General features: G+C 36.6%; 1 protein-coding gene across 6 annotated transcripts in view; it reads left to right on the top strand.

Annotated features, from left to right (window-relative positions):
• PHF20 (PHD finger protein 20) overlaps positions 1–17,406 on the top strand; it is a 46,123-nt gene extending 28,717 nt beyond the window's left edge. For 2 of the 6 annotated variants that reach the window (XM_083358041.1, XM_083358045.1), the window contains 9 exons: positions 627–902; positions 1,977–2,075; positions 2,949–3,113; positions 6,720–6,892; positions 8,154–8,289; positions 9,226–9,421; positions 10,457–10,856; positions 12,330–12,501; positions 15,556–17,406. In XM_083358041.1, coding sequence (XP_083214167.1) covers positions 627–902; positions 1,977–2,075; positions 2,949–3,113; positions 6,720–6,892; positions 8,154–8,289; positions 9,226–9,421; positions 10,457–10,856; positions 12,330–12,501; positions 15,556–15,698 — 1,760 coding nt within the window. In that variant the 3' untranslated portion in view covers positions 15,699–17,406. The remainder of the gene's footprint in view (positions 1–626; positions 903–1,976; positions 2,076–2,948; positions 3,114–6,719; positions 6,893–8,153; positions 8,290–9,225; positions 9,422–10,456; positions 10,857–12,329; positions 12,502–15,555) is intronic. The other 4 variants (XR_014491946.1, XM_083358043.1, XM_083358044.1 and 1 more) reach the window with 4 other exon arrangements.
• The last annotated feature ends 19 nt before the right edge of the window (positions 17,407–17,425 follow it).

The following is a 17,425-nucleotide window of genomic DNA, read 5'->3' as shown; positions in this document are numbered from 1 at the left end:
GTAGGCTGTTTCCCAGACGAAAAAAACAACACTGGGAGCCACAAAAAGCGTCTGCGCGCACGTGCGCAAGGGGGAAGCTTGGTTGAAGAGTTTAATTAAAAAGAAATAGAGGCTGCTGTCCATGAGTTCTCTCTCTTCCTCTCTCCCCCTCCTCTCTTTTTTCTGCTCATCTGGCAAGCTGGCTTCACGCTGTTCTTGGACAAGCTGACATACATTCTTATTGGACTGGCTCTCCTGCCCTTGAGAGCTGCTGCTTCCTGTGGAGACGCAGCAAAGGCAGGAGCCCCGCCCAATAAGCTTGTCAGCTTCTTGGAGAACAGCGTGAGGCCACTCTTTGTTACACACACACACACAGAGAGAGAGAGAGAGAGAGAGAGAGAGAGAGAGAGAGAGAGAGAGAGAGAGAGAGAGAGAGAGAGAAGGGAAGCGCAAGTGCCTGTCTCATCTCTCTCTGCAAATGTCAGAGGACGACAGCTGCAGGAGAAGGCTGAAAGAGCCGCGGGTTGCCGACCCGTGGGCTAGGGTGGTGTAATGCCATTCTCTTATCCTGCATGCTTTTAATATCTGTTGTATTTTATAATTAAAATGTAGGATTTTAAAACTGTTAATACATGTTGTTTTTGTAGTAAGCTGTTCTTCTAAGAGAATTGATGGTTTTACTGCTTCCAAAGCTGCAATTGAACATGAGCCTAAATTTAGATGCAAGTTCTTAGACTGTTCCAAATCCTTTCGAAAAGCTAAACTGCTACATTATCATATGAAGTATTTCCATGGAATTGAGAAATCACCAGAACCACAACAAAATCCTGCAACAAGAAATATTCAGACAAGAGGTTCCTTGGCTTCTGAAAAGGCTAGTCATGAAGGTTGTAACAGAAGGCGGACCACATCTGGCTGCTTATGTAAGTGGTATTTTTTTCTTTTAAAAAAAATAATTACTTTGAATCAGATCACTTGGGTTGCTTTAAAGGCCAGTGTTTTTAAAATTCTTCCTGCTTTTCTTCAATTTAGTACTTAAACAACACAAGCTATCAATTTCACATGATTAATGTGTTATGCAAAAATATTAACATATATGAAATGAGGATGATTCCAGTTTATTTTTGAAATTATTTGATGTTTACAGGTTATAATGGAGATACAGTTGTAAATTATGTAAATGAGTGTAAATTTAGAGAGCTGAATAGAGAAGATCAGTTTAGGAGAAACAGGAAGAGATTAAAAAAAGAGGTAGCAATTAATGCTGGAATAATGAATAAACATTAGATTTGACTAGCTTGCTGACTAGAGTTCACTTTCATCATATATAAAGTATACCAGCAGTCCCCAACCTTTGCAGCTTGGCAGCCCGGCTTTGGGGGGAAGGAGAGAGCAACCAGGCTGTGTAAGCGGTGGGCTGGCACGCGCACGCGCACAGCTCCACTAAGATGAGAGAAGAGAAGCCTTTGGGGCACAGTTTTGGCTCCTTCAGGCTTCTCCATGCCAAAAGTGTACAAAGAGACAGAAGGCCTGAAACAGCGCAAGATCACTCCCCTGAAGCCTTTTGTCCATTTGCAAAAAAGCTTTTGCCACAGAGAAGAGAAACCTTTGGGGACGCAATCTTGTGCTTCAGACTCACCGAGGCTGCCTGATGCTTCAAAAGTGGATCAGATATCCCACGCAGGCAGCCTTGGTGAGTCAGCAAAGCTGAGCATGGCATGCTTGTCCCACTCAGCCTCTGTTCTCACTGCTCCACTTTTGGAGAATCTAGAGCAGGCGGCTTGGCCTGGCTGTGGGGGGGAGGAGAGACTGGGCCACGAGAGCGGCAGGCTGGCATGTGTGCACGTGCAGCTCCATTCACACAAGAGAGAAGCTTTTGGGGCCCGGTTGCGAATAGGCCACAGCCCGGTCGTGGGCTGTGGCCCACAGGTTGGAGACTCAGGTTCTATGTAAATTATAAAGGATAAGGCATAATGATGTATCTATTTTTTATAAAGCTGCTAAAGAAAAGGATAAAAACAAAGAAAAGAAACCCAGAGACTTTGGGAGATCAAAATCAAAGAAAAAGAAAAAGAAAAAAAAGAAAATAAAATCAGGTAATATATTAATGGAATATTTTTAACAGAAAATTTCTGGGGGGGAGGTGCTTTTAATTTACTTAAGCAGTTTGTATCATTTGAGAGAGAATATATCTAAAACCTAACAAGTTAAAGCCAGTAAAAAGACATACCTACATGCAGTTGTCTTTCCATCAAAAAACGTCTTGAGAGCCACAGAAGTGTGAAACAATTAATTATGGAAAAGAATCTGAAGATTTCTCCTTGTTTACCTGGTTGTCAATTTTTTCTTCTGTAAGAGGAGCTTGCCTCTTTAATGCAGGGGTGGGCAATTAACAGCCTCCATATATTTTTTTTACTTTGAAAGCATAATTCCCACTCTACCTCCCAAATGGGTACAAGTGGGTTACCTCTGGGAAGATTAGAGGGCATAGTTATTCTCCATACCTGTGGTAACTAAAGGAGATTATTATTAATATTATTGAAAGTTGATATGGACAGGTATACAGCTTTTAAATACAGTTATTTACAGTAGTTGTCATCACCTGCTCATCAGAGATATAAGGATGAAACATTAGATACAGTCTGCCTATTTTACAGCTGTTTCTGGCAGTATGTGGGTTATGTATTATGTGGTTAATGGACTGAGATAAAAGTGCCATCTCCCATGTGCATCTTGTTTCCTTCCTTCCCATCTTTCTTAATTTTAAGTCAGTTTTAATGTTATATCTTGTTACTTTTACTTGGTTGTAACACACTTAGAGTCTCCTCTAGGCAAAATGGGCAGAATTTAAATTTAATAATAAATAAAAATGTATTGCTTAAATCAATAAATCTTAATATTAGGGTTTCTGTGCATTCATTTTCTGTAATATGAAGTTCTGGCTAATAACACTTAACTAAACTTTCCAGAACATTCAGGGAGTGAAGAAAATGTTGACTGTTCCCAAGATGTTTCTCCTCCAAGGTCTGCCATTACAACAAGATATAATTCAACAAATCGATCTTGTGTGCATTTGAGTACGCAAATACATAGTTCTGATTCTGGGCATCGTAAACAAAAATTAAAAATCACTGGTAAGACTACTTTTGCATTTTCTTTGATGGTTTTAATTAAACTAAAAATAATTCTTAATATTAATGATAATTGGGAATTATTTTCAGAGGCTTGCTGTTTATGATTGAGCCTTGATAGCTTTTAAATCATGACATTTGAATTGCGGATTAGTATATCTCGGATTATTTCTATTCTTTTGCGCAATTTTAAATTATTTAAATCAGGGATATGCAAATTTATTAAGCTTGAAGGCTACACTTGTGGGGTTCAGAGACCAGTCAATGCAGGGTGTCCCGAATATATCTGTCTGCCTATGCAGAGTTTATTGTATTTATACAGTTTTAACAAGCAGGAAATTATGCACAGCAAAAGCATTGTTTATTGGTGTACTCCCTAGTCAATCTTAGAGAACATCCGAACATCCCAAGCCAGAGCAGAGTCTTCCTTATCTAGCTGGTTCCTTGCAGTCCTTGGCAGTGCTAATTGGAATGAGCTCATAGACATGTGGATAACAGAATACTGGGGCAGGCAGTTTTCTGCACACGGTCCCTTCATATCCTTGAGCTCCATCTCTACAGCACTTAAGAAAAAAAATACATAAAAAGTGACAGTGCATTGCCTGTTATTCAGCAACAGGCATTGCTTGCAAAACTTAAGAACGTAAGAATAGCCCTGCTGCCTCAGGCCAAGGCCCACCATAGCCTGGCAGTTTGTTTCTCACAATGGTTAATTGATGCTTTTTTGCTGTTCACAAACAGGAGATGAAGACATGCCCTTCCCACCATTGTTCTCTTGCAATTCATGTTTGGAGGGTTGTTGCCTTTAACCCAAAGTAAACTGTGTTTTCATGACATAAATATTAAGCTCTGCCTGCCTAGTTTGCACAGGGAGCATTGTAAGAATATTTGGTTGACAGTCCTGGACTTTAGCTTGCTACCTAGTAGCCTAAATTTGACACCCAGGACTTCCTAGCTATATTTGTCAACATTACTGGAGCCACAGTGGATCATGACTGCTGTTTTTCCCCCAGCAATTAATTTAGATGGTCCATGGCATCTATAGTCTTCACATTTGGCAGGTGTATCTCTACTTTGAACCCCCAACACAAATTCACCTCTTATAATTTATATAATTTTCTAATTTTACAATCATGAGTACTTAATAAACAACATGTTGTCTGTGTCCATTGGTAATTCAATGGTACATATTAACTGTCTCAGTCTAGTTCCAATACTACACTATCCAGTGCTTCCTTGATCTTTTCTTCTGGTGGTATGCATTTTTTTCCACACTGGGCAAATACAATTCTTGTTACTGCTAATACATATACAGTTAAATATAGACATCTTCATTACATTTTTCTGGTATTATACATAATGTCGATAGTGTCAGTTTATAATATCTTTTCCAGCCAGAACATATCTCAATTGCATTTGCACTTAAAATCCATTTGTTCAATCAATATCCTGTTTTTCCCACTTTTTTGAAATTTTAATTTCCCATCAATGTTCAAAATATTTCTATCGCTTATAATTTTCTCATAATAAATTATATTTGGGTAATCAAAAGCTTTCCTTATTCAAACCTTTTAAAATTTTCATATTTCCCATCTCATAACAAAGTATATTCTAGTTACAAATCCTATCCTTCTAATTATAATACTTTTATTTCTAACAGCTATCTTATTTTCTTAACCATATTCAAACATCTGTTTAATAGTATAAGCCATCTAATAGGTCAAAACCTCTATTTTCTTCAGTCTTATTCTAGCTTTCTTCCTTTGCCAAATAACTTTCCAAGTCAGTGCATTTTAATCATCAAGTAATTCTTCCTCTGTTTTCGTATATATTGTATATATAAACCTCTTACAATTCCAATGAGTCAATAACCTGCAGCCAAAAACCCTGTATGCTCCCTAAAAGAAATACTACAGTAAAAGAATGGGAATTTATTATCTGAGTGTTGAGTCTTCCTACAAGAGTACACCCTTCATCTTTGAAATAATATGATCCTCCATATCTCATATATGCCCCTAGAGCAAGGAATGTATCATTGAAATGGGATGAAACTTATCACATCCTTTAAGATGTCACCTATATACCTTATTGGTTTTAAGCATGTTGACTCAGCTACTTTGTTTTCAAAGGAACTGGTAATCCTTGAGAGCTAGGAGTTCATTGTACTGAGAACAAACCAACATTATATCCCAAAAGCAGCTGGTATCATGTTTTAGCCAAACTCATTTTATACCAAAAAGCACTGTGAAATAAGCTGAAAATTATGCTCTCCCATGCTATTTTTGTATTCCAATCTAGTTATGAATTCTAATTTCTATTAATGAAATACACGGGCTAAGGTCTGCATAAAATCCCTAAATCTACTGCAGTGCATGGGAATTAATGGGACTCCGATTAAAATGTACCAAGATAATGTTAGCAGATAACTATTCGTGTTTTACCTTATGTAACGCCTTTTGTAAAATGGTAAAATATCTAATGTAACAAAACTACATTGTGAGGTAGTTTACGCTCTTGTGTAAGAACTACTCAGAAGTACGGGTCTTCCTCCTCCTTCTGACTGTCACTGTTATTCCTCTCTACCAAACGTGACTATGTGACTATGCCCTAGTGACCTCTAGATTGGATTGCTGCACATTGCCCGGGGCTGTCCATGAAGATAATTTGGAAACTGCAGCTGGTGCAGAATTGCAGGCAGGTAGTGGTGTCTATTTTTAGGGATTTGTGACACCACTGCATTACAGAATGCATCGGCTTCCAGTGTGCTTCTGGATTCAAGCAGCTGTGGTAGTGCAGTGATTACATTGCAAGTTTGCAGACTAACTCTTCCACAGCCAGGAGTTCGATCCTGACCTGCTCAAGGTTGATTCAGCCTTCCATCCTTCCGAGGTTGATAAAATAAGGACTCAAATTGTTGGGTGCAATATGCTGACATTTGTAAACTGCTCATAGAGTGCTGTAAAGCACTATAGAGTGGTATATAAGTCTAAATTCTATTACTACTGCTAATTCAAGCTGGTGGTGGCCACTTTTAAAGTCCTTTGTGGTTTAAGGCCAAATTATTTAGGGACTCTCCAGTTGTTGACTGGCAGGTCCAGGAGACCCTTTTCTATCATGGGGCCCACCCTCTGGAATATAATGCTCCCTGAAATTAGATTGACAGTGTCGCTGTTGGCCTTACTAAGGCCCCAAACATGGTTGTGTGCCTGAACCTGGGCCCCTGGGTGAGGGCAGAGCTCTTTTCTCAGCCTTTTGGCTAAGATCAAATATAGTATCTATGCTGTGGATTTTATATTTTTGTATATGTTTTAATTATTTTTAATATTGTTAGCCATTCAGAGTCACATATGTGAGAGGAATAGCCATATAAATCTACTAAATAAATAAATACATGTTTATATTGGATTCCTTTGCTGAAATGAATGGTTCTTTATCTGTGATTGTGTTGCACCAATGTCTTTCTGTTGTTAATTATCAATTCATCAGCTCTCCACATGTATGCAAATCAAAATGTATGAAAATATTGCTAATACCTATTGAGTAGCAGGCAATAATTTATAAACCATCCACAATCTGTTGGATTAATTCAAATTCAATGTTTGCACACAGAAGATGATACGCTGAGTGAATCATCTGCAGAAAGTTTGTTTTGGAGTGATGATGACTGCAGTAGAGATATTGATGTAACAACCAATCCTGATGAAGATCTTGAAGATGATAATGACTTTGAAATCGTTCGCTGCATTTGTGAAGTAGAGGAAGAAAATGACTTTATGATTCAGGTACATTGTAGAAGATGAGAGTATAATAAAATAAATTGCCAGTCCACAAAGAACTGCAAATAGGAATCATAGGATTATTGCAACTTCATCCTGGATAACTAATTGGGAAGACTTCTTGATAAATACAGTTTTGTAATGGCTAGACAGAATGACATTGAGAGACGAGGAAAAGCTGTTACAGGTAGTCCTTGACTTATGACCACAATTGAGCCCAATTTTTTTTGCTAAGCGAGACAGTTATTAAATGAATTTTATGAACTTTCTTGCCCAGTTGTTAAGTGAATCACTGCAGTAGTTAAGTTAGTAACACCATTATTATTTGAATCTGGCTTGCCCATTGACCACTTGTCAGAAGGTGGCAAAAGGTAATCACATGACCCCGGGACACTGCAACCGTCTCATAACTATGAGTGAGTTGCCAAGTGTCTGAACTTTGATCACATGACCATGGGGATGCTGCAACAGTCGTGTGAAAAATGGTCATAAGTTATTTTTTCCCAGTGCCGTTGTAACTGAATAATCAAATGAACTGTTGTAAATTGAGGATTACCTGTATTAAAGCAACAGTTTGAGTTGGAACTGTAACCTGAGAAAATGTTCCTCACAGGGGTCTCAGGACTATAAAGGAAAAGAAGGGGGAAACACATTCAGACTTGGAAGACTGTTAGTGTAACTTACAATAAAAAGAGTATTGGCCTTCATGCTTTTGGATTCCTAGTTTTGTCTACCATGAAGAGCTAATAGATTTTTTCCCCTCAACTTACTGTTTTCTTACTTGTTCTAGACATTTACTTTAGTAGATCATGGACAAATGCTAAAAAGTTCAGGACAATTTATTTGTATTATTTCTGCCCCCCTATGTTTCTTATGTTTCTGTTTATGAATAATGACTGTACTACTTTCCTACAAAAAAAGATGGGAACGGTCACCCAGCAAGCTGAAGAAATAATCAAAATTATCACAATTTTAAAACAGTAATGATTTACAAGCCTTAAATTTGTTTTCCAACTCAGATTTTCCTAAGTTGAAGAAGCAGTCAAGCCCTTCACTGTCTACAACCTAAATGTACCTGTTTGTTGTTGCTTCAGAGGTGGTAACAATAGGATGGAACATGGTGCAGATATACCCAGAATGACGATACCTTGACTTGCCCCAATGTTATAGAGAGAGTTTGAAATATTCTAAATCTCTTGCTTAGCTTATGAAACAGCCAGATAGTTGTGCTTATCTGTTGAATCTAATTCTGTCTAATATTTAACAGTGTGAAGAATGTCTATGTTGGCAGCATGGAGTTTGTATGGGTTTATTAGAAGAAAATGTACCTGAGAAATATACGTGTTATGTTTGTCAAGATCCTTCAGGTACAAAGATTTCTAAAGTTGCAGAGTCTTCTAATAGTATGTAATAATTATATTATTTTATGTATTATTGTACTGCTTTTTTATTATTTGTCAGCATACTTTAATTTTTCAAGTATTTGATAGCAAATTGTTTAATTTACTGTAATAGCCATTATAGTGAATATGCTAAACTGCTAATATATTAAATAATTTGTGAAAATTACTGATTTTGAGTCTACATAGCATTAATATTTTTCTTTAAGTTGGAAAAGTGAATTTTCTTGTTTAATTAGTAAAAATTGAATTTAGGCAGCTGCCAAGTCCCCTATTACAGTCCTGGCAAGGAGGAAACTGCTACTATAGGCTCATCCTTGTTGATTTTTTAATATTTTTGCATAAAATGTGATCTGTTCTCCATACATTTTCTTCAATAATTCAATATAATTTTTTTGACTCATTGATGTAATTAGATTCTCTTTAACTAGTTTTGGACTTGTATGGAGAACAGATCAATATTTATGCAAAAATATTGAAAATTCAAGTCTTCACAAATTTTTACACACCACTGTATAGCAGTATAAAAAGAAACTTTTAAAGGATTTGTGTACTGTTCCTCATGTTTTCCTATATGTGCCTGAAATGATTAAAACTATCTTCAGTTCTTTGAGATGACAGAATTAAGAATCATGGTCTGGAGGAGAAGGAATAATACCATTTATGTTATTGTGCTTTTTTAATTAAAGTTTTAAACTCATAATTTTACTTTTTTTACTAATTTACTCAAAGAATTATTATTAAAATGTAGTTTGTTGCAGCTTTTATTATTATTGAAAGTTTTTTCAGATTTGGAGGTTAAATTTCTATGTCAAATCAATATGCCAATTTTTTACTGTTTATTTTAAAAGTGAAAATAGTGGCAGATTAGAATTTGGCTAATAATGAGCATTTACTTGCTTTTATTATTTTTAATTAACTTCCCTGTTGTTTCTTTAGGCAAGCGATCCAGTTTGAAGTATTGGTATGAAAAGGAATGGTTATGCAAAGGCCACATGCATGGTTTAGCATTTTTGGGAGAAAACTATTCCCATCAAAATGCTAAGAAAATAGTAGCTACGCACCAGCTTCTTGGTGATGTACAAAAAGTGATAGAAGTGCTACATGGACTTCAGTTGAAGATGAGCATCTTGCAGTAAGCTATATTTGGATGTATTTGCTTAAATTATAGTGATACAATTCAAAGAATTAAATATAATTGAATTTCATAAAGCTGTTGTATATCCTAACATTTGATATTGGTATGTTTATTAAGTTGGTCCAGGATAATATCAAACCATTTTTACAGCACTTCCCCTCATATGGTCCAACTTGACCTTGAATTCCTTTTGTTTTCATTTAGCATATCAGTAGAAAAATACACCATCTGTACCCAAACCCAAATAGTTGGAACAAGCTAGCTTCAGGACAGAAGTAGAATCAGCAGTAGTTCTGATTAACCAAACTTTAGATGGATAATGATTTGTTATAAGATATCAAGTAATACTGATAAGAAATAGCAAGCTAGTACAGTTCCCTATATTTTAAAATGTCTACTCCCCCCATCTGCTACTCCTCTTTATCACTCCTGGATGAAACTTCATTTGCAACATTTGAAAATGGCTGTATTTATGTGAAATAACTGAAGTAGGAGTCTCTAATCATTGAAGGGATGTTTAAAATAAGCTGTTACTGTCTCGAAAATTCATGGGGTAGCTTTTCTTCTTACTATATATAGGGAGCCTTTGAGGAATGTTCCACGGCACTTAATTTGGAAATAACTGGAACACATGCTTGAACTTGTGCATCTTTTCTTTGAAGCCAGTATGAAGATTTGTCTTTCATTTTACAGTGTTCTAAACACTTACTGTATGATGTTTAAGAATCTGCTTTTATTGAACATATCAGTGGAATCACTGAAGAACTACGTTAAGAGTTGACATTAAATTCAGATAGGCTCATTTATGTCAGATGATGTTTTTACTTGTTTTACTTATTCTGGTTAAATAGTAAGACATTTCTAATATGCACATACCAAGCATTAACACTATCCTGACTTTTCTGAAATCTGATAGAAAGTTCATGTTGGCTAGTTTCCAGCTATTTCAGATGAGTTTAGAAGATAAAAGTTATAAGCTGAATTCTAATAAAGGTTTTCAGTGTAACTTCCATGTATTTATCTTTTTAACAGAAGCAAGGAACATCCTGACTTAAAACTTTGGTGTCAGCCTTGGAAGCATCTCAAAATAGAAGAAAAATCTCATACCACTAGACTCATTCACATTGAAGAAAACAGTTGCAAAGAGGAGACCACAAGTTATAGAACTTTTAATGGAACAGTTGAGAAACCTCCAACCATTCCCTTTGTAGAGGAATCTTATATCACTAGTGAGCATTGTTACCAAAAACCTCGAGCTTACTATCCTGCTATAGAACAGAGACTTGTTGTAGAAACCAGAAATTCGGACATTGATGATGGTGTTAATAGGATAAGAGAAAATGGAGATGATGCTGTAGTGGAGAGATTAGGATGGGAACTGGATAGAGAAATATGCAAGTTGGAAAATGAATCAAAACATAACTATTCTAAGGTATGTTTTACAGGACCCTTTCTAGTTTTTAACACTACAGATGGAAAGTTAGATTTCCTGTGCTGTTGTGATTATGATTACATTAGTTGGGTTCATGTAGCTAAGGAATGTTGATCAATGCTAATAAACCCTAGCAAGTCAAATAATAAGATACAAGAAAAAAATCCTTTGTATCAGTTTTACAGGAACTGAAGTTTATAAATTCATTGTTAGGAAAGCTGAAAAATTAGCAAATCACATACCTATTCATTTATTCAATTTGTATGATCCCACACCTCAATATGTGACTCCAGGCAGCAAACAAAAACAATGTCAATCATAAATAAACCACCCCATACCGTGTTTGCCCGAAAGTAAGGCCTATCCCAAAAACAAGCCTTAGTTTTGGGGCATTGTACACACCTAAAAATCAAGCTAGGGCAGTAGTGGCGGTGTGGAGCTGCCTCATGTGCCCCACAACCACTTACCTGGCAGCCAGGCCTCTCCTCACCGGCCCACTTCTTCTGCAGCCAAGCTTGCATTTGTCAGTCACAGGCCTTTCCGGAAGGCCCCTGCAGCCGAGAACCAAGCTATGGATTCAATCATAGCTATGGATTCAATCCATAGTCACAGGCCTTTCCGGAAGGCCCCTGCAGCCGAGAACTGAGCTATCCTTAGCTCGGTACTCAGCTGCAGAGGCCTTCCTGAAAGGCCTGACTGCAAAATGCAGGCCAGAGTGCAGCTACAGAATGAAGCTGCTCATTTGGCCAGAAGAAGTGGACCAGCTGGGCGGGACTGTCGGTGCTGGAGGTGAATATAAAAGATTACCACCACCACCCCCCAAAATAAGACCTGGTGCCTCTTTTGGAAGCAAAAAACAAGACCCGGTCTTATTTTTGGGAAAACACGGTAGTAGGTAACTAGCTATTCTTTGTAACTTATTTGCTGATTTTCAGAGAATGTCTGTGATGCTTGTGTCTACTATAACTATGTTTGCATGTGTATAGTACATTGTTGTTGTTAGTTGCGAAGTCGTGTCTGACCCATCGTGACCCTATGGACAACGTTCCTCCAGGCTTTCCTGTCCTCTACCAGTATAGTACATGCATGTGTATATTTATAACTTAACTATAATATATTAGACTTACTAATTTGTACTTCATTCACAGGCAGGCATTATGATTTAATCTTTTGAACCAAAAATATTAGGAATTAAAACATATATATCAATATCACTTAGACTTATATACCACTTCACATTGCTTTTATAGCCCTCTGAGCAGTTTACAGTGTCAGCATATTGTCCCCAACAATCTAGGTTCTCATTTTACTGACCTTGGAAGGATGGAAGATCCTGGCTGTGGGCAGAGTTAGCCTGCAATACAGCATTCTAATCACTGCGCCACCACAGCTCCTCATATATAATCTCTTGAACAGTTTTTCTTTAAAATTATTCACTGTTTATAAGAAATGTTAACTTGTGCATTTTTCTAGGTAAGAGAAAAAATTACATCAGAAGAAGATACTGAAGTGAAATTGCTTGAAAAAGACAAAGATGGAATTATGAGTTCCCAGCTGCAGTGGCAGCTTAACCTTTTAACCCACGTTGAGTCCCTGCAAGATGAAGTTACTCACAGGATGGATTTAATTGAAAAGGAACTAGATGGTAATGGCTTTTTTTGCTACAAATGTTAAGAGTTTGTAAGGTCTGTTCAATTATTTTTGTGTGTGTGTTCTATTTCTTGCATTAAATCTGTTTAATATAGATTCATAATTATATTGGTTGGCAAACTGAGTTTAGAATCTTCCTGAAAGGGCCTGTGTTTTCTCTTATGTCTTTCTGGTGACCTTCCAGAGTTCATTATCTAGTCTTTTGTGTATTCAAAATTGTTTAAAACTAAAAAAGTTCCTCATTCGTCATCACAGGATGCTTTTCAAATATTACAATAGGTGGCATGAAACTATCAGTATGCACGCTGCTGCAGCTCCTCTAAAGTGGATCAGGTTAAATCTTGTTAAAACAGAGCTGATTCCAGGTAGACTTCTATCATATATAATATTCCCTTAAATTTAACTGCACTTCTCCATACTGAAATAGCTCTCTAGCTTTTGTAACTATAAAAGAGGCATGCACATTGATCATATTTATATAGCTGGCCATCTAACAAGTGAATTAATATTGTTAATATAAACAACAACCCAGAATAAAAAGAAAGAAAGCAAAAAGGAGTTGTTAATTACTCAGGAGCCATCCCACTATTTTGGCAGTTCTGAGGCTTGCCATTCGGAGGCTTGCTAAGAAACAGATCTTGAAGGACCTCCAGAAAGCTAAAACAGAGAAGGCTAGCCTCTGTATGGGGGAGGGAGGATGTTCCATGAAGTGGGGGCTACAGCAGAAAAGGCACATTGACTATGAGCTGCCAAATAAAATTGATGATAGGTATTGAAGAAAGTTGCTTATATTGAGTAGCAACTAAACCTCTCTGAAATACATTTGTTTGCTTTATTATGATGATGTAAATTGAATTGGTAGTGCTTCAAATAAAATTTGAGCCTTAAGTTTAATAGGAACTATTCACAGATTGTAGAACTGCTGAAATCATTACAGGTAGTTCTCAACTTACAACCTTTCACTTAGTGACTGTTCAAAATTACAATAGCACTGGGGGGAAAAAGACGACCATTTTTCACAGGTACCACCATTGCAGTATCCCCATGGTCATGTGATCAAAATTCAGACATTTGGTAACTGACTCATATGTATGACGGTTGTAGTGTCCTGGGATCATATGATCATACCCTTTGCGACTTTCTGACAAGGAAAGTCAGTGAGGAAGTCAGATTCACTTAACAACCATGTTATTAAACTTAACAACTGCATGGATTCACTTAACTGTGGCATAAAAGGCCATAAAATGGGGCAAAATTCACTTAACTGCCTCATTTAACAACAGAAAGTTTGAGCTAATGTGGTATAGAGGACTACCTGTAACTGATGCTTATGTGCTTTATCATCAGTCATAACATCACTAGGTCTGCAATAAAGTAATTGGCCCAAAGCCACTCAGATAGCTTCATTCTCTCAGTTCCCTGATTTCAAGATTGCTATCTTAAAGCACTACAGTGTCTCACATGCATCCCAAAGATATGTGGCAGTAACATAACTTGGATTTTATAGTAGTTTTTGATTGATGTTTATATATGTGTATGTTCTCCAGCCATTCTAGTATAGTATGCCTTGAAAATTACATGGAATAAAGCAACAATGGTGAAAAAAGTAAGGTTCTACATTTAGGCAAGAAAAACCAAATGCACAGATATAGTATAGGTGGTACCTTGCTCAGTAGTAGTAACTGTGAAAGGGATCTCGGAGTCCTAGTAGACAATCACTTAAATATGAGCCAGTAGTGTGCTGCAGCTGCCAAAAAAGCCAACATAGTGCTAGGCTGCATTAATAGAGGGATACAGTCAAGATCACGTGAAGTACTAATACCACTTTACAATGCCTTGGTAAGGTCACACTTGGAATATGCATCCAGTTTTGGTCACCGCGATATACAAAAGATGTTGAGACTCTAGAAAAAGTACAGAGAAGAGCAACAAAGATGATTAGGGGACTAGAGGGTAAAACATATAAGGAACAGTTGCTGGAATTGGGTATGTCTAGTTTAATGAAGAGAAGGACGAGTGGGGGACATGATAGCAGTGTTCCAATATCTCAGGGGTTGCCAAAAAGAAGCGGGAGTCAAGCTATTCTCCAAAGCACCTGAAGGGTGGACAAGAAGCAACAGATGGAAACTAACCAAAGAGAGAAGCAACCTAGAGCTAAGGAGAAATTTTCTGATAGTTGGAACAATTAATCAGTGGAACAACTTTCCTCCAGAAGCGGTGAATGCTCCAACATTGGAAGTTTTTAAGAAGAGACTGGACAGCCATTTGTCTGAAATAGTATAGGGTTTCCTGCCTGAGCAGGGGGTTGGACTAGATGACCTCCAAGGTCCCTCCCAGCTATTGCTATTATTATTATTATTATTATTATTATTATTATTATTATTATTATTATTATTATCAATGTGGGATATCTTTGATATCGTATCTTTTACTGGCAGTACTTTTCTTGTGATTTTTCAGTTGGTTTCTCTGATTGATTGATTGATTGATTGATTGATTGATTGATTGATAGACTGATTGATTATGGTACTTCTACTAAACCAGGCATGTCAAACTGCCGGCCCGTAGGCCAGATGCATCACCCCATTGCCAGCAATGAAGAAAAAGTCACGATACGTCATGCGACATTACGAGTTTGACATGCCTGTACTAAAGAGAGGCTTGATCTATCTGAAAATAGTTGCAGTAAATTGATGTAGTTCCAAGTATAGCTTGAGAACTATATGCCGCTAAATACTTGAAATGAAAAACAACAAAATCAATAATAACAGTTAAACCACATCTGTATTCTTTCAACTATACACCTTCGTTTACCTAGTTATAGCAAGAAAATCAGGAAGCAAAGCTTTAAGGGAGGAACTTCTTGCTATTTTGAATTGCTTGATAGTTCATATATTTTATTAAAAAAAACACCTGAAAAATTGATTCCTTTAAAGAAAAGATTACACTGTCCCACTGAAATTCTTTATAGCTAATACAAATCTACTTAAATTTAGCCGTTAGTACCTTACACCTTTGTGATTGTTACGTATCGTCTCTTCTCTTACAGTTTTAGAGAGTTGGTTGGATTATACTGGAGAGCTGGAGCCACCAGAACCATTAGCAAGACTTCCTCAACTGAAACATTGTATAAAACAACTTCTCACAGACTTGGGCAAAGTACAACAAATAGCACTTTGCTGTTCAACATGATATGAAATTTCTGCTGGATGGCTGGAGCCTGTCGTATGATGAGCATGCTCTATTTTAATGGAATAGCATGCTTGTTGCATGGGACACAGAACTGACTTCAGGGAATTATTTAGGGGCAAGGGTTACTCTTCATAAAAGTAAAGAGATTGCCCTTATCTTTTGTTCAGTTGGTCTTTGCTAGGCGTTTTTTAACATTATGGAAAGGGATTTATTCTTGTCTTCAAAAGGTAGGAGCAGGTTGGCAAAGGATTTTTTTTTCATTCCTTGTATCAAGTTGAAATAATCATTAATGTTCTTTGCATATATACACTGACAAAATTGTGCCACTGGAGAACAAAGTTTTAAGAGCCAAAAATAATTAGCAATCCAAGGCTGTAGTTAACATTCTATCTAGTTTATTTAAGTGACTTAATGTGTCAGAAACTCATACTTTATCCTAATAGTTTATGCATAACTACAGTATTTAATCAATAGATAATATTATTTTCAAGCCTAGCAAGTATGAATGTCTACTTTTATAGTAAACTGTTACAAGAGGTTTGCATATATGACCTGAAACTAATCTACTATTTAAAATAGATGTAGTAGAAGGTCCCAATTTGGTTGCACTTCTTTTCCTAGTAAATTATCATTTTCCATATTTATCATGTCATTGTAGCATGATTCTCATGGTACTGGGACACCCATTTATGTTGAGCTTCTGTGCATTCTTGAATTTCTAAATCTGGCCATGCTGTGCCTCCCATGACCTAGTACTGATGACATATCCTGAATGCAGGGTATAAAAGTGTCTACACAAGGAAGGGCATACTGTAGATTGAGATCTAGCCATACCCAATGATGGTCATGGTATTGTTTCCTTCCCTACTGTTAATAATTGCCATTCCGGTTATAGTTTGAAACATAATCTTTTTCAATATTATAAATGTTTCATTGTAGATACTTGTAAAGTGTGGTTTTGGGAATCAGTTAATTTTATATTTGTGTATAACAAAGAGTCAAGGTCTATGCATGAGGTACTGTTCCCAAAGGCAATGGGACATTATGTTAAACAATGTTTTTGAAACCCCTTTTTGTACTTTTATTTTTAGTTTCCTTACTAGCATTATTTGTGAGATCAAAGTGAAGAAATGCTGCTTACATTGAAGCTACGTTATATAGTAGCTTTTTGAACATTGGTGTATTGTAACTATTTTATATGTTTAAGAATATCATTTGCCTGGAGATCATATTTCCATCACTACTTTTTGTTAGATAACATCCGGGACAAGAAATTACTTTGAGGTGGACAGAATAGGGTATTTTTGCATTGGGTGTTCTGAATGTTGGACTTTTCCTACCTTGATATTTGGAGTTGTTTTTGACACCACCAAAGTTTAAATTAAAGCACATTTGTGAGTTGAAGACCTGTTTAGTGTACAAATTGGTAATTATGAATAAAATCCATAATGTTTATATGCTGCAGAATTATGTAGATTTCAGTTATCTAGTGTTTGTCATAGAAGTAACAGTTTTCTGACCAGCTTATCTCATTTAAAAACAGTCCACTATTTTGCATTCTGACAGAGACTTTATGCCAAGACTAATTTCAGGGAATAATTTGTCTCCAATTATTTAGCTCTTATAGGTAATAAGCATAGCAAATGTACAGCAGATAAAAATTATTTTGCTGTAATACATTGGAATAAAGTTTGTGATTGTTAAATGACATCCAGTTGTCTCATAAC

The sequence above is a fragment of the Vipera ursinii genome (genome assembly GCF_947247035.1).
Source record: "Vipera ursinii genome assembly, chromosome: 3".
In the NCBI taxonomy this organism is placed as follows: domain Eukaryota; kingdom Metazoa; phylum Chordata; class Lepidosauria; order Squamata; family Viperidae; genus Vipera; species Vipera ursinii.
The sequence above is the reverse complement of the archived record's forward strand: the minus strand, read 5'-3'. Positions and strand labels throughout refer to the sequence as shown.